Raw genomic sequence first — 21,403 nt, forward strand, 5'->3', positions numbered from 1 at the left:
GAGAAAAGAAATTAAAAAGAAATTATATAAAAATAAAAGTAAAATATACGATTCTTTTTCTGTACAAAAAACTCTTATAATCTCTAATAATTACAACACAAATAATTATCATTTTCGTTTTATTATCATTATATACTACTTTCTCATATAGTTTATTTATAATTTTATTTACAATATCTATTTTACAAAATGTTATTTATGCATATATTATCTACAAGAGACAATATTTACAAATTCATATTTATCGTGCATGCTTGTAATTATGTACATACATATAATTATTTATAATTATACACACAATCATATTAATATATAAGTTCCACTACTGCTATAGTTTTTTATCAAGCATTTTTATCAAGCATATTGATAACGTGACGAGTGTATAATTTGATCATCAGATGATTAAGTAGCATCATCATAGGGAATTTGGTGTATTCTAGAAAAAAAATGTATTGTCAAAGATCTACTAAAAATAAAATAATAAGTGCATTATGCGACAATATTCTTTATTCAGATCGAAATGATTTTCCGTTGACAAAAAAATTTTATCTTTATCGAATTATAGATATTATGAGCCTTAAAAGAAGACTAATATCCATATTCATAGTTAGACCTAGAGTGTAGCATATGAAATCGGCCCTCGCATCAATCGAGTTCAAATTAATATCATTACCCTTGAGATATAAAACTTACTCCAAAAATCAGTCTTGAAATTGCATTTTTTGGGGAGTTATAAAGGAAAAAATTGAAATAAGATTTTTCTTGAAAAACGACTGGACCGAATTTATTGAAAAATATATATGTTGTAAACATTGTTAAAGTAAGTTTAAGAAATTTTTTGCAATTTTTGTGATTAAAAAAAATTTTTGTGTTTAAAAAATTTTCGAATTCTTTATAAATTTTTTTTTTAGAAATACCACTTCTATATTTTTACGAAAATATCTTTAAATTGTAAACTTTAACATATATTTTTTCCAAATCGATCAGAGGGATAGAACATGGTTAAAAATAACAATTATGCATGCAATACCACGTGGGCTGGGTGACTGCAGCGTACAGCGCGGATGATTATCTATTTACATCGGGGTGCTTTTTTAACGTGAGTATCCTCACCTTTCACATTATTTATTCACATCGAAGTTTTTTTTTAATGTCGAGTCTCCTCGCTTCTCACACCTAAATAGATAACATGAGCGAAGAGACTCACATTAAAAAAAGCACCCTGATGTGAATAGATAACGCGAGAAGCGAAGAGACTCATTAAAAAGGCGGAATATAATTATCATTTTCTACTATGTTCCATCTCTCCGATCGATTTGGAAACAATACATGTCAAAGTAGACAATCTAGAAACTTTTTCGTCAAAATATAGAAATGGTATCTAAAAATATCAAAAATAAATTCATAAAGAATTTGAAAATTTTTTAAACAGCTATTTTTTAAATTTAAATTTTTAGCTATTTTTTTAATCACAAAAATTGCAAAAAATTTTCTTAAACTTATTCCCTAAATAATGTTTACAACATATATATTTTTCAATAAATTCGGTCGTTTTCGAGAAAAATCACTTCTTATTTCGCTTTCCCCCTCATAACTTTCAAAAAAATGCAATTTCAAAGTTGATTTTATGAGGAAACTTTATATCTCAAGAGTTCCAACTAATGACACTAATTTGAGCTCGATTGGACGGGGGCCAATTTCACATGCTTATTTCGCTGTGCTCTTTATCTTTAGATGCTTAGTAGTCAATAAAATAATTCATAAAGCATCTGAAATAAATTATTATATTTAAGGAAGCCTTAAATATAAGGCCTGATTATGAATATGGGCATAAATATTCAATTCAAAGAAGGATGTTAAAAAAAAGAAATTAATTTTTATTCAAAAGATGTAAATAAAAGGAATATGTTTTTTAATAGATTTTGACTTTTTTTTAATATCATAAAATTCGTGGTGTTCGAAGAACACCTCGAAAATTGAGCAAGAATATTGAAATTTGAACAAATACACCAACCATGCTCGTGTTTAATTTTCAAAAAGTTCCTCAAAATAAAAATTTATTAATATTTTCGTATCTAAATCAAAATCTGTAAAAAAATACTTCTTTTTACACGCACCTTTTTAGGCAAAAGTCAACTCTTTTTAACCACCTTTCTTTATTATATACATATTAGTGTGATTATTTTGACAATTTTTGAAATTTAAGCGAGACACTCCCTAAAGTGGATCTAAAAATCAATATCTAAAAAAATAACATCAGATTTTTTTCAGATTTTTTTGAACAATTTTAACCAGTGCCATTGGGGCATACGAATAGGCGGAAAAGAACACCTTTGAGGACAAAATTCGACCGACGCTCTAATTTTTAATAAATTTTAAAGTTTTTTTTTAATTTGCTCGAAATTAAAAGCTAAATTAAGAGCTAAAAATCCATTTTGTATAAATTTGCTTACGATCCAAAGTAAAAATTGCTCCAATGAAGTGAGCAAAAAAAAACTAAAATTACGATAACAAATACAGAATCGGCAATTTTTAATTTTAATCATAATCAAAATTTATACAAAATGGGCTTATAGCTCATTCAATTCCGAGCAAAAAAAAACTTTAAAATCGCTTAAGAATTAGAGTATCGGCTGAATCTTTCCGCTCACTGTACGGGGTCTTGAAATTTAATATGGCTTTTAAATGAAAATTTTTTTTTAAATAATCTTTTGACAGCTAAAACAAAGATTATTATCAACATTGCAGCTGAAAAATATCGGAATTCGAGAAGATTCTGTATAATTACCTATTCTGTATAATTATCTTAATATATGATATATTATGTATTTTTTATTCAGACAGTTGTCAACACAATGAGTTCCCCTGTAATGTTGCCAATTCTCTGAAACTTTATTTTCATGAAGTTTAGGAATATTGATAGCTATCAGCTATCAAGACAATAAAAAATTCCCGTTTAAAAGCAATATTGAATTTCAAGGCTCCATACAATGGACGGAAAAATTCGGCCGACACTCTAATTTTTAACCAATTAAAAAATTTTTTTTTTTAATTTTTGTTTAATGTGCTCGAAATTGAATGAGCTATAAGCCCATTTTGATTATGATTCAAATTAAAAATTGCCGATCCCATGATGGAATCAGAAAGGTGAAGCATTGCATATGATGGGGAAAGAAGGGGGCGAACCAAACGCTATAGGCATGTCACTGTCTATTACGCATCCTTCGAAATGCTTCTTTCTGATTCCATCATGACCGATTCAATATTCGTTATCATATACTTTTTTCTGCTCATTTCATTGGATCGGCAATTTTTACTTTGGATCATAATCAAAATTTACGCAAAATAGACTTTTAGCTCATTTAATTTTGAGCAATTTAAAAAAAACTTTAAAAATTGGTTAAAAATTAGAGTATTGGCCGAATTTTGCCCACAAAGATATTTTTCCGCCCTAACCTGTACCCCGGTGATACAGATTAAAATTGCTTAAAAAATGTGATGTTATTTTTTGAGATATTAAACCAGAAGGTATCCCTATTAAATTTCAAAAATTGTTAAAATAATAATCATCCTAATATACGTATATATCAATCTCTCTTAAAAGAAATTGTGTGTATATCAAGTGCAGATAAAGAAAAAAAAATTACTTTAATTTTTAATAAAAAATATTCTTTTTGTGTTGATCAAAATATACTTATTATTAAATATTTTGTATACAACTTAATGAGGATATAATTGTACAAAGTATGTTATCAAAATGGATAAAAATAATATCTTTTTTCTTCATGTACATACGTATTCATAAATCTTACCATATAAAATTGTTATAGGTATTATCGACCAAACTGCCATATTTTGTTTACACGCATTATGTGATGCGATCAGAATTTCATCTAAATATTTCAATACTTTCTCATTGCGTCGATAGTTTTCCAATTTAAGTCGATAACCTTCATTATCATGAATCTCAACAATAATCTTATTAAAGGAATTTCCTAAAAGATATAGAAGACCAATATTTAACTGCGTTAACAAAGAGTAACCAATTAAAACAAGTGTTTTTTCTGATTCGAGCTTCTTTAATCGATCATAAATTTCGGCAATTATTCGATGACTGTCATAATTTTGAACGAATTGGAAGCTTAATATCTCATAGCTTGGATCAATTTGTGATATGAATTCTGTCGTAATTTCTGCTGGTGGAAAGCAGACGGTGATGTGCATATCTTGCATTACGTCATCAATTTTGTCCAATATTTGCACAATTTTCGAGTCGCAAAAGCGTGAACTACATATTTTGTTAAATAACTTTCCTGTTTGTATCTCTAAAGCTTCTGGTAATGGCTGTAGATTCCACTACAAATGTAAAATAATCATGTTATAAATAATGTATATTCATGATTTTATCTCAGATGTACTATAAATTAAAATATTTTATTGATCTTTTTTTAATTTTAATTTGTCAATCTCGAATACAATAGAATTTTATGAGAATCGAAATTTCTTGAATTGTAAAGCTACATGATATGTATGTTTTTTATAACTTATAAAGACATTTTAGAAACATAATTGAAAAATTTGCTTACAACGTAAAATTTTTCTGACGGCCATTCAATCTCTTTCGTGTTATTCCATACTTGCAACAAACGCTCTTGCGGCTCTAAATCTTGACTCTTACAACGCTCATTGTACGAATCAATGTGCAATTTTTTATTCATAAATTGATTGTTATTTTTTTCAATTATTTCCCGGCCGACTATTTTATCTACAGGATCTATTTTTTTTAATCTGTAATCTTCGAGATATTTGATACTGATCATTCGTTTGACAAATGATGTCGAAAGATGCTTATAAAAATTATCTCTCTTGTGAAACGTTCTTATGTTATCCTCTATGATCTTACATTGATGAAACTTGAAAAATTTGCAGCATTGCTCAATCCTCCGTAAAAAACCATCCGGAATATCCCGCAGGTTAAACATCGCATTCACAGGTGGCACATTGTCATAATAATATTTAAGTGTACATAAATATGGTGCTATATAATCTTTGCCCTTGAAATTCATACAAACAACATACATTTCTGAGTTTCCTCCTTTACTGCTTGCTGGTTTCGTTACGCTGACCTGTTGGAAGGCGCAAGACAATAGATACATAAGACACACAGACTGGTGCTCAAACAGAGTGAAGAGCTTCAGCAAAAAGTTACCACCTTTTTGCAGAAGATGCAAGCAGGCCACCGTTTCACAAAAGTGCAATTGTGCCACTGCAGTCTCCTGCTCTCCAGGCATGTTTATACAATCTATGCTGCCATCCGCAGTAACCAGCAGAATCCGTCCCTTGCCATCCAGGGATTCGGATTTCTTCATCAGAGTGTCCAAGTTTTTCAAATTCATAATATCGCCTGTGTTATCAGCACCAAAACACCAATGTTTCAGAGTGTGTCTAATAAATCTATCATCTGCGACCATACTATCGTACGAATTTCCTTCACAGTAAGGATTCAAAGTGGTGGCTAGCCAATTCCACTGAACATCAGATGCATTTGTCTTCAGCCAGTGATTCAGAGCAGTCACGAACGCACCTGGCGCTTCGCAAAGATGAACGGACTTGAAATTTTTACTGTCCACTTCCTGGTAAATTTCATTCAATGGCACCAGAGAAAAATTGCTAGCAATTTCATAGAATTTACACCAGGCTTGAGTCACAAGTTCTGCCTGTATATTTTCTCTTACCATAGGTATAATTTCACCTGCTTCATTCATCCGATTTGTGTGCTGCTGCCATTTACTGAGATTAAAATTGTTCAGACGACCCTTCACCTCATTCAAATCTCTTTTTATCTTTTGTAATTTATTCAGCCACCATGGTGGTTCTGTAAACATAGACCCTACCTCGGGTAATACATACATTTGTGTATCTTGTTGTACATTTGAGATAGCAAAATGCTTTTCGAACAATATTGAAATATTAGATGACAAATCAGTATTCTTATCATTCTTGTCTTGCAATGTTTGTGATTGCTTTAAAGAAAAATTTTTTTCTTTCTTCTCCATCTTTGCATCTAAATAAACTAATTTAAACTGTAACTGCAAATCACTTTTATTCTGTATGTATAATAGTTGTAGTTTTTAAAATTCACTCAATAAAATTTTCTTAGTAATTCTTTCTCCTTATCTTATGTCATATCTGAAATGAAAGTTGCAGTCAAAATATATATCTTGTTACATAATCATAGGATCTTACTAGAGAACAATTTTGATTGCTTTCTAACAAGAAAAACAGATGACAGTATAGCATAATTAATTATTACATTCTTGTCATTTGTTAATATTAAAAAAAGATGAAATCACTGTGTCTCTTGCTGAAAAAGATCACAAAAAAAATAAAAACATATTTTATTAAAACATCTTATTGCTATAATTTGTAAACTGATTCGCATACAAATAGTTTGTAAATAGAATTGTATAAAATTTATGTGACAGAATGACTCAATGATAAAACTATAATATTTATAAAACTGAGATAAAAATAAATTCGTAATATAATAAATTTATAAAAAATGTGTAATATAATATTAAGATTAATAATAAGATAAATGTTAGAATAAGCTAATATATTCTAATAACATATATTTCCCTTAGCTATGTCATTTGCAGTCTCAATTCTTAAAATGAAAGATAATATAAACTTATTTTGTTTGGATTTTTTATATTTTGTCCCTTTTTTTTCTGCTTGCTTTCTTAAAAAAAATTAAAAATAGCATGTACCTTGATTACAGGAATGCAAGGAGGTGCATCGAGTGAAAAATAAAAATAATTGTGTATCTTGCATTTTGAATCTTGCAAAGATCTTGCATTGCGAAAATAGGTAATAATACGAATAATAATATGCTATAACCTATAACTAGAAACAATAGATCTGACAAATTCCTATTCAGTAACTCTTAATGTCGGTCCGCTATCGTTGCACAGGTATTAAAAAGATGTTTAAAAAATTGTGCAATTACAATATAATGATATCGACACTTAAGAGTTATAGAATATAGAAGCCAAAGAATTACGTTTCAATGGAATTCTAATAACGTTTTCTCTTGGCTACACTATCGCCCACCAGTGCAACACTCAGACAGTGTAGGTCTGTTTTTTATTGCTGCACTCTGAACCGGTGCAATAAGTTGAAGTGAAACAAACGTATATTTGTTTCATTTCAATTTATTGTACTGTGTATCAGTTCAAAAAGTGCAACAATAAAAAACAGATCTCGTGTTTCCATAGCTGGTGATAAGCGAAAAACTCGTTCGATGTACCATGTTTCCATGGCAACGGTGTAGTGCAAATTTTATGCACGAAGTGGGATTTTGCTACACCGTTTCAAAAGGACAGTGCAGAGTCAATGTGATATTTAAAATTTGAAAATGGAAGTCAAGCAGGAACAGGATTTTAGCGCAATAATGATGTAGTGTACATCATGGTGTGCATCACTCTAGTATAGTGTAGATGAGTGTAGCACTTTTTGCGTTTCCATGGAGAAAGAAACAGCAACTGGTGCGGTGTGGGGGTTAATTAGAGACTTAAGTTGTAAACATAAATAACACAAGCTTTGGCGTATGACGTACGATTTATTATCGTCTCTTGAAGACACGGTAATAAGTTATACGTCATACAGCTTGTGCGTCTTACTTACGTCTACAATTTAAGTCTAAGTAAGTGTTACGACAATTCTTGTGCTCAGATGTTGAGGCTGTATCCAGTGTATCCCAAGAAAAAATGCTATAAGAAAATATTAAGGGGCTCCGCACAATAAAAGGAACAGAGAACAGAGAATAAGAATTTCAACCTATCAGAAATTGTATATAATTCCACAATATATGATTTCTGATGGATTGAAATTCTTACTCTCTATTTTCTGTTCCTTTTATTGTGCGAAGCCCCTAACAGTAAAGATAAAATACACGGTGCAGAAAAGGGTTGCGGAATAGAGAATGCGTTATTGAAACAACCAATTAGCGCTATTCGGAATAACGCAGAAGAACGCTGATTGGTTGCTTCTATGACGCATTTTCTATTTCGCAATCGTTTTCCGCACCGTGTGATTTTACCCTAAGGTTTTCGATCAATCGCATTTCTCGATTGTTACGATTACGAACGAATCGAGCAATGTGATTAATCGAAAACCTATGTTATGCTTACTGTATCGAATCTACAAAAGATTTTTAAGTCTTAAGCCATAAGGAATGGACGAATCACAATCAATTATTCTCCTCGCGTTCGACTACAATTGATCAATTTCTTACGTTTGAAGCTTAAAACATCTATTGTAGATCCGGACTTTAGGAAAGTGTGTGTGACTAGCTTAAGCCCTAAACAATGCGAGGCAACAGCGATAAGAATAATAATAGGAATGTTATAGAAATAACCGATATATAATATTAAATATAATATTAAATTGTCGCCTCTCGTTGCATAATTTTTGAAGAAATAAAAATGCCAACCAATCTGATTTCATATATAGAATGTAGTATATTCTTTTATCTGTTTCAAGATTATAGCACAGATAAACAGAATGAAAAATCTGGGGGTCGATTCTGTATCTTCAAACCAGGTGAAAATTACAAAAGCGAGCAAATTTGACCAATGAAATAATCAGTATTCTAGTAAATTCGCTCACTTTTATAATTTTCACCTCATTTCAAGACATTTCAAGATACAGAATCGATCCTCAGATTCTTCAAAAGTATCGCTAATTAAGGAATTGTTATAGTATATGCAATTATAGAATTTCTTTAGTTTTTCGTATGTGATACTTTTGAACAATAGGGGCCCTGAACGCTGATTGGTAAGCTATAAGGCGATAAACACAGAATTCCAACTCGTCGGAAATTTATCGCTATTGCTTTATTCTGTATTTCTATGTGCATTGACATATGCATTCCCGTATGTTGAATTCCTCTGTTCCTATTGCTATCGCTATTACTATCGCTATTGCCTCATATTGTGTTTAAAGCTATAAAGATAAAATGGGCGTATTCAGCGGACTTAACAGTTGAATGAGCACTCGCTATTATTGATGTAAGTCTTTTAGATCATCCAATCAGAATTTTAGATCTAGAAGAATACATCAATAGCAGCGAGTGCTCATTCAACTGTTGAGTCTGCTGAACGCAGCCAATTGATACACGAATTGACACTCGGATGATATTTCTGAACTCAACCCGAGTTGACATAGTCAAGTTTTGGAACGCATTTCTGGAGTCACCTTCGAAACGGCGCGAATGCGCTAAAAAGAGGCAAAAGGTGGTCTCGCTAGCATTTTGTACCGGATCATCGTGTGTGATGTATATACGCGCGCATCGCGACGAAGCAATATAAAAAATTCACTTGTTTTGCCCATCAGTTATCATTCATCGGCAATCATTCCTGCGGCTACAAATACAGGATCGTTTTTTCGCAATTTGATGCGACTTTGGGAAAGAAGGTGAGAATCCAGGGAATGGCGTGTCGCGCAGTGAGCATCCTTCCGGCGAGCATCCTTCCGGTCCAGAGTAAAAGCGGCGGCAACAGCCAGCGGCTGATCGCTGCACACTGCAGCAGCTGAGTAGAAAACACGGCAAACGCCCACCATATTGCATAAAGACAACCGGCTCAGCAAAGATGTTCGTCTGCGGCCAATTGCCCGTCAGGCTCACACATGTGAATCAATTGTATCGATTTGTAAAATACGCCGGTGAGTGTTAGTTATCTCAGCGAATACTCTTCTTTTCTATCCTTTTTCTTGTTCTGATTCATGCCTGTCCAGGATATTAAAAGAACACTCTTGTTTCTCCGCTTGTTTTACGTTTTTTCGTCATTTTCTTTTTTTTTTATGCACAATATTCTGTACTCTGGTTGCGTAACCTTCCGAGCGATAATTGTATGGTTTGGATCAACGGAACTGTGTTTACAATCTCTCTGCCATGCGACTTATCTAATCTGAAATAGACAGCGAATAACCTAACCTGGAGACACTTTCTTTTAGTTTTGTGAAGTTGTATTATGTTACATTATTAATAACTTGAAATGTAAAGATATTTTCGCGTCTTTTGAGAAAATTGTAATAAATATTTTTTTTTTATAAATCTTTTTCATATTCTTAATTTTAAAATATAATACATTTTATGTATTATATCTAGTATTTCATTGTATCATTTGTATTATTGTGCTACTATTTTTTACTAGTAAAGTGATGTTATCTTTTTGAATCAGAGAACATCTTTTTATTGACTAAAAGTGGCTAGCTGGACAGTAATATGAATAATGCAGTAAAAAATGTTACATATAAAATATATTATCAAATATATTATCAAGAATTTTTTGAGAACAATGTTTCTTGTTTATAATATCTGTTGATAACTTACAAAAACATTACAGGAATTGTAAATATTAATAACTTACGCCACAATAGCGATGCAAGCAATAAAAAGCTACATAAGCCACTAGGTACCACTATTAAGCCAGAGGAATGTATGTCTGAATCTAAATATCTTAAGTCACAAAAAACAATTCCTGTTTGTGAAACTGGAGCGCCTTGTCCTGTACCGCAAGAAAGATGTAAACCAAATAACAAACCGATTCAACCGAACAAAAAAGGCTCAGATTTTAGAAAAAATGGAAAATATCAATTTAGCTACTGGCACTTAGTTGCTGCTTTAATTGTGACAGGAGTTGCATACAAGGTATTACAATGTATGACAATTTTTATTTGATTAAGAATACTGATTAATTCAATTTTTTTATTGTAACGTTTTTAACAGATATCTTCATCTTTTTTGAAAGATGACAAAACAGATCAACAGAAAAACCAAAGTAAACGTAAGTTAAATAAAAAATTGTATGTTGGAATAATAGAAATATTACTATTTACACATACTATTTCTACTTTTAGAAAAAAAAGAAGGAAGAAGGCAATTGAGATCTAAAAACAAAGTAAAAGTTCCAGCAGATTCCAAATTAATCCCCAAAGAAGTTCCTTATCTATTAATAGGTGGAGGAACAGCTGCATTTTCAGCATTTAGATCAATTAAATCTAGAGATCCCAAAGCTAAAGTATGGAGTATATTCATAGATTTTCTTTTTTTTTATTTGTGCACATAAGAATTTTCTTCCAGGTTTTAGTTATAGCACAAGAGGAAGAATTCCCATATATGAGACCACCGTTATCTAAAGAACTTTGGTATAATACAGATAGAGATACAACTGCACAATTACGTTTTAATCAATGGAATGGAACTCAGAGAAGGTAAATTTTGCTCAGTTTAAACATACAATAAATAGTGTCCTTACAATTATCTTTTTACTTGCATACAGAATGTTTATATTTATTTTATAGTATATTCTATGAGCCACGAGAATTTTACTCAAATGTTACTAATCTTATCGAATCAGATAAGGGTGGAGTTGCTGTAGCCATGGGTTGGAAAGTAACAAAAATCGATGTTATAAATAAAACTGTGACTCTCGAAAATAGTTATGAAATAAATTACAATAAATGCCTTATTGCAACTGGTAAATTTTGTTCCAAATTGTTATCAGACAAATAAAATCAAAATTTAAAATTAAATTTTCTATATGTAATTGTATTTGCAGGTGCATCGCCTAAAAATCTGCCGATATTCGAATCCGCTGAGGACAATATAAAAGATAAGGTTACAACGTTCAGAACGAAAGATAATTTTCTAGATTTGGAAGAAAATGTTTCTAATCCTAAATGCAAGAATGTTGTCGTTATCGGTGGTGGATTTCTCGGTTCGGAACTCGCTTGCGCACTTGCTAGGAGTTGTAAGTTTTTTATTCATTATCAAAATATTTGTGAATAATTTATAATGAAAAAAATTTATATTTTATTGTAGATAAATCTAAAAATATTTTCCAAATTTATAAAGAAAAATTTATAATGGCACAAGTATTACCAGAATATTTAAGTGAATGGACCACGAAAAAAGCTGAAGCAGAAGGTGTTCACACCATATCTAACACAGAAGTTCAAGATTATAAATACAAAAATGGTCGATTGTCCCTTGTCCTCACTGGTGATCAGACTGTATGTTTATGTATTCAAGAGTAATTTTATATATAATTATATAACTTTATGTAATTAATTAAGTACTTCGATTTATATTGAAATTTTTTTTTGTGATAAAAAAAGATTGATGCTGATCAAGTGGTAGTAGCAGTAGGTGTTCAACCAAATACAGATTTGGCAACAAGTTCCAATTTAGAGATAGACTCCAAAATAGGAGGATTTCTCGTTAACGCTGAATTAGAGGCGAGAAGCAATCTTTGGGTTGCTGGAGACGCCGCATGTTTCTATGACGTTAAACTTGGTAGAAGAAGAGTCGAACATCATGATCATGCAGTTACCTCTGGAAGATTAGCAGGTGAAAATATGACCGGCGCAGGTAATTCAACAAAATCAAAGATATTTTTAAAATAATGCATTTACGAAAATATGGATTCGTAAATTTCTCTGTACAGGTAAACCTTATCTGCATCAATCAATGTTTTGGTCAGATTTAGGACCTGATGTAGGATATGAAGCGATAGGTATTGTAGATTCATCTTTGCCAACTGTTGGAGTTTTTGCAAAAACGACAGGAGGAAATGCGATATCAGTTAATAATCTTAGCGATGTAAATAATCCTTACAGTGAAACATGATATATTGAATTATAAAAGTATTTTTCGGGACTATTTTTTTTTCTAGGAACAAAAAACAAATTCTGAAATCTCGCAATCTAATGAAAAATCGGAATCATCGATATCACAAATTGTAAAAAATAATAATACAGAAGATAATACAGAAGAAAAGAAAAAAGATAAAGTAAAACCAGAACAATCTACGAAATACAAAGATTTTGAGAAGGGTGTTATTTTCTATCTACGAGATGATGCTGTAGTAGGCATAGTTCTGTGGAATATTTTCAATCGAATGTCGCTTGCCAGACGGGTAAATTTATCAGCATTAATCTGTGTTATATTTATATTATAACTCCTTTCAAATATTCCTGATTTATTCGGATATAATCAACACATTATATAATTTAACATTATATAATTTAAATAGAAATAATTTTTATATTATTTCAGGTTCTTGCAGGAAACACGAAGTATGACGATTTAAATGAAGTAGCAAAACTTTTTACAATCCATGAAGATTGATTGTTTAATTAACAAATAAAAGAGTGAATGACAATATTGAGAGATTATTGTACCGTAAAAAGGTATCTGATTTCTGTGTTTGAGATATTATCATTGGAAAATCTGCAAGCGAGATAACTCGTATATCGTTTGATTTCGCAGGTATGCGAATTATGCGAGTACCAGAGTAAATGTTATGTTGTATACATTTGAAGATTTCTAAATACAATCTATACACAAAATGTTTTCATATATGTGCAAAGTGTACATACATCCATTATAGCTAATGAAAATTGAAAGTATTTATAGGAAATAGAAAAACTATTAATTACGATAATTGTTATTTGTTATATACATACATTTTACTGGTGTTTAATTATTTCATGTAGAATCCTTAAGATATTTTCTTTTGCATGAATGTGTAATTTGTTTTTTCGACAATGTTGAATGATACACATCTTTTTTTCGTGTTTTTTAAATTAACAAGCTAGTGAGATATATATAAAAAATCTATATTTCATCTTCCGAATTTAAATTTTTAGTCATTGCGGGTAAAATCCGATTTCTATATCGTTGACCTAAATTATCCATATACGTAATATAATTATGACAGCGATACTCGTCCAATACCTGTATAAAAATGCATTTAGCAAATTATCTAATTATCTAATTATCTATATTAAAAGAAAATAACTCTAATACATTTCATGTATATACCATGCATTCCGGCCACATTTTTCGGTTCGTTAAATCCTGCAATAGCTCTTCCTGACAGAATTGCAAGAGTGATACAGAATAATACACCATATAATCGGATGGGTACAAAATGCATATTGCAAAAAAATGAACGATTTCGCTCCATGGAAGGATTCCCCAGAAGCATTGCGACAATATTCTATTGAATATCATCCACCAATTGACACCGAAGACATCCTTTTCGTTTGAAAATCAAAACATATTTTTAGGTAACCAAATTTTCTTAATTACAAAATTTACCTTTAATCCATATTTAATATTTGGAAGCTCGATGTTAACCATAGTTTCTAAAACTTGCATAAAAGTAAACTGCGAACTAGTGCCTTCGTTATTTTTTTCATCGATAACTTTACCCAATTTCGGCCAAAGAAGCAATGTTGATGGAAATTGAATTATTTGCATAATAAAAGTCTTGCATCTATAATCAATTGCTAATTAGCATATTTGATAATATGTTGATATAATAGCATCTGGTCAATGATGAAAAGAAAATATTGAGACGGGTTGATGATAATAAAGAAACATTGACTCGATGAGAACTAAGTTTTCAATCTGAGACCTGCCAATGATGATATATGATTTGCTTGAGTTAATCACTATTGATTGCTTTGAAATGCTTGTTCGATCAATTTTTTGTGATTAAAATCTCGCAAAAAAATGATTGAACAAGAACTATATATGCCACTATACGTAATCAACCGGAAATTAAACAAAGCTGTCAAAGAATTAATTCGCGGTCAGCTGAGGCTCCAATTTTTTATATTAATTTACTTTCTCCAATAATAAATTAAATATTTAAAAATAATATATATATCGAGTTACTTATCCACATCTCCATCACAGATAATGAACACTGTTGCCAAGAACCAATCAAAACCTTCGAATCTGTTTGGTTTATTGTACTGTATAAATATGTAGGCAGAATGAATGAATTGTTTCAAATTCTTCTGACTGTCATTATTGTTCTTTAAAATCTCTCGTTGTTCAGCATAATTCAAAACAATGTTAATAGCATGTATATCTTCTGGAAGCCAATAATCTGTATCGTATGTTATATTCTCCTGCCATTCAAACTGCTCTACCCATTCCGCAGTTGGAATAGCTTTGTGCATTTGATTTAACAAATTCGTCATCATGGAATTCTAAAATAAAAATTATTTTTCTAATTTCTGTTATTAAATAGTAATATTAAATTTATCTTTGTAAAATTACCTTAATTGGATAAAATTACCTTAATTGGATATCGCGAAGCTTTATGAACCGCTCTAACTTGTGAAACCCAACTAATATCTAGCAATCCGGGCCTTTCCTCCTGCAGCATATCGTTCAGCTTTGAATCGCATTCCATTTCTCGGTAATCCATCATATCTGCATATATTCTGGGAGGTGGAAACTCCGAAAAAAGCTCATATTCCTCAAATGATATCACATATTGTTTTTTTTTATATGTCATGTAATATGATTTTAATAAAATATCATTTCGTATGAAACTGCATTCATCAATTATGTATTCCTTTCGCAGTTCTGTCTTATCACCATCATCAATATCATCCTCTGTCTTATAATAAGTGTCATCGTCGCTTTGTTCTTTGCGAACTTCAAGGAAAATTGTGCTACTTTTCTGAATATCTAATAGCGCTTCCTAAAAAATTGTATTATTATATACAAATATACTAGCTGCAAATATACTGTTGTTTCATCGCATATAATGTATTACCTGGAAATTTAACAAATTTAATAAATAAACACAAACGTCTAAATTCCAAATTATAGTATTCAACGATAGAAGAGCTAAATAATGATAAATTGAATCCTCATCTATTGCAGCCTGCAGTAATTCAAACAAATTCGAAGGATAATCCTTTTCCTTATCATTATTCGATTCGCTATCATTGACCATAAACGCGGCAAAACCTGTTAATGGATGTATATATCCATTATATGTTAAGAATATGTAAAATAAAAAATATAAATAGTTAAGTTTCGTACAATTAAAATTAAGGGAAAATAATGTGAGAATATGTAGAAATTCGTCAACATTTTCTCTATCCCAAGGATCATAAAAAAATCTGGGATCCTTTGCGTTCGTGCAGGTTTGCGACAATAAAGTTGATAGAACATGAGATCCGAGATTTGCGAGCACATTGTAGCCCAGATCAAAATAACCAACCGATGAAATGAAGCTGACTATGTCAGTAGAACTCCAGATTACTCTTAAAGGAGCGATTAATCCGCGAATCAGTTCTTCGAATATTAACTTCTCATTGACGAGCGCTTGCAATCCGAGTGGTATTGATACCATTTTTAATAAAACTTTTTTAACAGCACTGTAATATAATTTTAGAGATTATATATATGATTGCAAGCAGATTTTCAGAAATAAAATCTATTTTCCTATAAATCTACCTATCAAGTTGTTGAATTTTATTTTCGTTTTCAACACTGCATTTGTTTATTCTTTTGTAAAAATTAGTAACGGCTGGATAGAACTGCATCTCAATCTGTTCTTGCGCGGCCTCGTAAACATCATAAATATCGAATAATTTTTCTATTAGATTAAACGAACTTAGGATACATTTTATATCCATTATAGAAAACGGTTGTTTCAATAAATTCGATATACATTGCATTACGATTGCAACTGGGCACTTTGATGAGATATTTTCAAAATTTGTTGAATGCTCTTTACAATTTGTAGTCAAAAATGCCGGCCCATCTACCGTATCTATCATGTGAGAAATAATGTTTAACGTATGTGGCCAAATCTTTATATTATTTTCAGAAAGAGATGCCAAGCGACATAATGTGGCATGGTAAAAGTCAATGTTGTATAGTACATTCGAAACATCGAGCATATTTTGAAGAGCGTTACAGGAAGCATTATACACTCCACTCGGAGCGTCTGCTGCTAACTTATTTAAAGAGTTCAATAATTCTATTAAGAAATCAGCCACTTCAAATGGCGTTTTTAATGAACTCTCCGCGAGCAACTTTCTACCCGCTTCATAGCTGCAGAGCTGTGAGACAAAGGTCAAACAATGCAGATAAGTTGCAGTTTCTATCGTATTACCAGGAATACATAGCTCATTGTTTTCATCCATAATAGAGATGGACAAAGAACAAGGTGTTTCTGCCACACCGTTCTTAACGCATTCAATAACATTTTGCAGAAACGTCGGAGACTTTGCTAGAATAACGATGAAAGTTTTCCTGGTAGAGAGACTATGAAGCCACCTTTTGCTCCATTTGGCTTGTGGCTCTAATACCGAGATAATATTTAGCATGTTTAAAGTTTTAGGTTGCAACGAGTTGCCAAAGCTGTGTGTACTGAGAAATACTATAAATTGCTCTATAACTTCTTCTACAGTCTTGTCGCTGAGCCTAGTGTTTTTCAACATTTCTTCTTGATAGCGAACTATCAGATGCATTATGTAAAACAGTTTCTCATGCAGGAAAAACTTGAAATTAATTCCAGAGATTAAAGTAGGCAGAGTCTCGCGCAATTTCTGCGAATGATATTGCGCATTGAATGCGTTTAATAAATTGTTGTAAGTATGGTTTAATTGTGAACAATTCAGCAACCTTGCATGTACCTGCATGCTGGCATCGAATATAGCTCTGTTATCATCTGTGAGACCATCCAGCAATGTCTTTTGGAAAACATCCCACTGAGAACTATTATTTATGTTGGATAATTCGATCTTTAATAAAATTTCATAACCAGCCAGTCTCACGTGGACTGGCTTGTCACGACTAATTTTGTCAATAATGCAGTTATATTCTTCTGCATTTCTTTGCGGAGAAGTCCAGTCGTCTGCTGCGAGATCGCTGGCGAAGGAATGTGATGATTGCGATTGCGATTGTGATGTCGCGGATGAAGGCTTTACCACTATGTATTGCTCGGTAATTACCTTCTTCATAGAATTCAACAAAGCAATCATATCCTTCGAATGTGAGAGCTTGTAAGCGATATCGCTAGGCACCTGCTCCTTATCTATAGCGCTTTGTATAATTTTTCCGAACTTCTTTTTCAAGCATTTTTTTAGCCATTTGTGAAGATCCGGTGGTACACCTTTATCCATACTTTTTTACTTAAATTAATATTATATGAGTACAACTAATTAAAAAGTGTGCAACAAAAGGCACATGTCTACAACAAGCTTTAGTGTCTACAACTTTGACATTCGTTGTCATAGCAACTGGAGGTGTACACACGAATCATATATGACATATCATTTGTGAATAATCGAGTGACGCGATACAATGAAATTTTTTATAACAAAATTGTTATACAAGATCGTTATACAGATTTATAGATATATATCAATTGTACTGTGTAGAGTAGTGCTAGGATTTAGTTGCACATTTCGGCTGATTTTTAGCTTGGTTCCTGCCCCCTTATTTCACCAATCTGTGCACAGCCAATGCACAGCCTAAATGCCAATCGGTCTTAGATAACAAGTTGAAAATCGGCTGAAATGTGCAATTAAACCTCAGCACTGGTATAGATTTGAGTATTATATGTATAACGCCATTATGTAATTCAGTTAACGTGCAGGTACTATAATATTCGGAGACTTGGAGCGTAACGCGTTCATTCCGCCTTGCAAAGAACAGACTCCTATGACACTGCATTTTACCAGAAATTCTGCAAACTATTAGAAAATATATTACAATTAAATATCTCTTCACAATTTTCTTTTATATATGATTTACTTGCCAGTGCATTGTTTTGATTATGCGGTCCAATAATCACAACGACACTGCTTTTATTATCTGTTAACGGTTTTGCATGTGGCCCGAGTGTGTCAATATGAGTTTGAGATAATTGCACACTTGTAAATGGAATGTTAATACTACCGAGAACAGCACCCCTCTCGAATCTGTTAAAAACAGATTAGTTTAGGAAATAAATCCTTTGAACAAAATTTTGTTATTACAATTTGAAAATAAATACTTACTGTATATTACTACGTACATCAACCACTATGACTTTATTTGGTGAATTGTTGTAAAGATTTAAAAAGTCTTCCACACTTATTCTTGGCATCTTTTCGGTTCCTGCTTCGGGTTCAATCCAGTTTGCATCCTACAAATTAATTAGAATTTTATAATGTGCAGATAATCAATTACAACAATACTGTACCTTTGCTGTGTTGTACTGGTGTTTTCTGTATGTAATACTAGCAGGTGTGTTTTGATACATTGTCATGGAATCTTTAACGCATAATTCTATGTCAATTTCGGGTAAATCAGAGAACAGGAGAATACACTCATTGAAACCTGACATTAATAAGGAATCTCGCAGTTGTTTCAATATCGCTAATCCAACTAAGAGAGGAAACGACGAGTCTCCCAGCAATAGTTTATCCCATAGATGCAATATTTTATGCAATGGAAATACGTCTAAAATATTAATCATTTTTCAATTTTTATATCAACAATTAATAATATGTATTGAAAAAATATTAATAGCAAAATTTACGTGAAAACATCGTTAGGAACCATGGTATGGCAAAAAGTTCCGGTACAAAATTTATAGACTTCAGATGATTCGCTAATTGGGGATCATGGAATGCAATAATTTGGGAAAATTTGCCCAGATATTCCTGTATCACTGCTGAATTATCTTTTAGAAAGAATTTATGGAGATATTTCGGTATGAAAGTTGATAGACACGCAAAAGCTCGAGCTAAAAGCAATTGTGCAAAACATTAACTTGTAACAGGAAAACATATTTTTTATAATTAAAGGAATATATAGATCCTATTAAAGTTTTTTGTTATTACAAATATAGTTTTAAAAGCTTAAAAAATTTTCAACTATAAAAAATTGTAACAAAACAAAATCACGAAAAATAAGATGTGAAATATAAAATTATTTCAAATCATTACACTATTTAAAAATTAGAAAAATATCTTAGAGTCATTAGGATTTTATGTTCCAGTTACAGATAAAGAAACAAAAATATGCATTGAATAATGATACCTTCATTATTAAAATTTAGATAAAGAAACGGAGCTGTAAGCGAATCGAGGCCTTGCCAATAGACATAATGTGGATTATTCCTGACCCACGCCTTTAGCAATCTTTGCAATCGTTCATGTCCAGCACCAGATGACAGTAATTCACTATATTGATGGCATCTCGGTATGTCTACTTCTATCTGAAATTATTATATATCTATCTGAAATCAAATTATTAGCAAAATTTATACGTTGAGTACCATATTATAATATGCAATTATATACCTGCCGATCAGTATGAGTGGGCGTTTCCTTATCAATCATGTCATAACGCTTTTGTATATCGCCAGTGACACCAAGTAAAGCCGCCCATACGGCACCTCTAACTGGAGGCGGTATATCTTTATGTGCTTCCTCGATAATTGCTTCCTGAGTGAGCGGATAAGCTTGTAAAAGTCTGTCGAATAGGACAAGCCTATAAAACTGATATTCTGTATCACGCTCCCTTATGATTAATGGCAACTGAGATGCGGCATTCGTCAAATCTTCTTGTGCCTGAACTCGCATTCTGTAATGTAAAATTTTTATAACAGTTCGTAATATTAAGATAGATATAGGATGAGAGATAAAAATGAACTGACTGGTTTGTTAACCAAGGATAGTTTGCTATGTATGGGATATGAGCTAAACGCTGGCGAAGAGTCTCCATAGGAACTTTTACGACCCTTACATCGAGTAGACTAGCAGTATCTCTCTGACCAAACATTTGACCAAGTAATATGACTAAGCTGAAATAAAAATTTCAAATATTTGATATAATCGCACTGAACAATATAATTATATGAATGATTATTTTATATATTTGAAAAATTTATATATTATATTAGAAAATTACTTTGGAATAGATAAGATAGGTGGTCTTGATCTAATGAGACTCTGCTTTTTTAGATCTACAGTAATATCTCCACCGGCCAATTGCCATAGATAATACAACTCATCCATTTTTCTAACAATAACATTCTTATAGAGATTTTCTTCCTTTTCTTGTGTATTTCTTATTAAATGTTCCGCAAATATTGGCAACTCCAGTAAATCCTCTGGAGTTTTACGCTTAGTAGGATGAATTTGCAGACACGAATCTACAAATTCCTTTAGCTCTCTTGGTAATTTCTATATGATACAAAAATGTTACAATATATATAACATTATAATGTAAAGATTATAATATTATACATAATAGATAAATCCATACTTCATAAATATGGAAACAATTGTTTTCTCTGGCAAGACGTTCAAATATGCTAGTGTCACACAATATTAAGCTCAGAACTCTCCTCAAACATTGGGATAATTTTATACCAGGCCAGATAGGTTGTCCTAATAATTGCTCCGCTATAATCATTCCCAGAGACCAAGAGTCTATTTTAACACCACTCGGACTAGGATTTAGAAATACCTCTGGTGCTGTGTATTTTGGAGAACTGAGAAAAGAAAATTTATTTATAAT

The 21,403-nt window shown here is 31.6% G+C and overlaps 4 protein-coding genes across 5 annotated transcripts in view; 1 reads left to right on the forward strand and 3 right to left on the reverse strand.

Annotated features, from left to right (window-relative positions):
* Positions 1-252: 252 nt before the first annotated feature.
* On the reverse strand, positions 253-7,018 carry LOC108694316 (cap-specific mRNA (nucleoside-2'-O-)-methyltransferase 2). Its single transcript, XM_018203731.1, has 4 exons — positions 6,771-7,018; positions 4,587-6,189; positions 3,813-4,356; positions 253-436 (listed from the first exon to the last, which is right to left on the reverse strand). Exons 2-4 carry the CDS (start codon positions 6,054-6,056, stop codon positions 342-344), a joined length of 2,109 nt encoding a protein of 702 aa, XP_018059220.1. The 5' UTR covers positions 6,057-6,189; positions 6,771-7,018; the 3' UTR covers positions 253-341.
* Positions 7,019-9,640: 2,622 nt separating this feature from the next.
* Positions 9,641-13,462, forward strand: LOC108694269 (apoptosis-inducing factor 1, mitochondrial). 2 transcript variants are annotated; one of them, XR_001932072.1, is made up of 13 exons: positions 9,641-9,726; positions 10,410-10,714; positions 10,793-10,850; positions 10,924-11,084; positions 11,147-11,277; positions 11,368-11,543; positions 11,625-11,816; positions 11,888-12,078; positions 12,184-12,436; positions 12,513-12,667; positions 12,741-12,983; positions 13,124-13,257; positions 13,337-13,462. XR_001932072.1 is itself a non-coding variant. In XM_018203647.1 (12 exons), the coding sequence occupies exons 1-12, from the start codon at positions 9,654-9,656 to the stop codon at positions 13,193-13,195; spliced, it is 2,010 nt and encodes a 669-aa protein (XP_018059136.1). In that variant the 5' UTR covers positions 9,641-9,653; the 3' UTR covers positions 13,196-13,462. The 2 variants fall into 2 exon arrangements, 1 of the variants encoding a protein (XP_018059136.1); XM_018203647.1 differs by having other exon boundaries at positions 13,124-13,462.
* A 222-nt stretch (positions 13,463-13,684) lies between these two features.
* Positions 13,685-18,068, reverse strand: LOC108694324 (protein broad-minded-like). Its single transcript, XM_018203741.1, has 8 exons — positions 16,337-18,068; positions 15,920-16,257; positions 15,648-15,844; positions 15,162-15,572; positions 14,753-15,072; positions 14,171-14,348; positions 13,892-14,107; positions 13,685-13,804 (listed from the first exon to the last, which is right to left on the reverse strand). The coding sequence occupies exons 1-8, from the start codon at positions 18,010-18,012 to the stop codon at positions 13,685-13,687; spliced, it is 3,456 nt and encodes a 1,151-aa protein (XP_018059230.1). The 5' UTR covers positions 18,013-18,068.
* Positions 18,069-18,188: 120 nt separating this feature from the next.
* LOC108694485 (TBC domain-containing protein kinase-like protein) overlaps positions 18,189-21,403 on the reverse strand; it is a 3,922-nt gene continuing 707 nt past the window's right edge. Inside the window, exons 3-12 of the mRNA XM_018204028.1 lie at positions 21,149-21,398; positions 20,792-21,066; positions 20,538-20,684; positions 20,182-20,464; positions 19,919-20,096; positions 19,416-19,622; positions 19,077-19,336; positions 18,892-19,019; positions 18,651-18,813; positions 18,189-18,585 (exon numbers count right to left, since the gene is read on the reverse strand). Coding sequence (XP_018059517.1) covers positions 18,478-18,585; positions 18,651-18,813; positions 18,892-19,019; positions 19,077-19,336; positions 19,416-19,622; positions 19,919-20,096; positions 20,182-20,464; positions 20,538-20,684; positions 20,792-21,066; positions 21,149-21,398 — 1,999 coding nt within the window. The 3' untranslated portion in view covers positions 18,189-18,477. The remainder of the gene's footprint in view (positions 18,586-18,650; positions 18,814-18,891; positions 19,020-19,076; positions 19,337-19,415; positions 19,623-19,918; positions 20,097-20,181; positions 20,465-20,537; positions 20,685-20,791; positions 21,067-21,148; positions 21,399-21,403) is intronic.

Source organism: Atta colombica, unplaced genomic scaffold (assembly GCF_001594045.1).
Source record: "Atta colombica isolate Treedump-2 unplaced genomic scaffold, Acol1.0 scaffold12, whole genome shotgun sequence".
In the NCBI taxonomy this organism is placed as follows: Eukaryota; Metazoa; Arthropoda; class Insecta; order Hymenoptera; family Formicidae; genus Atta; species Atta colombica.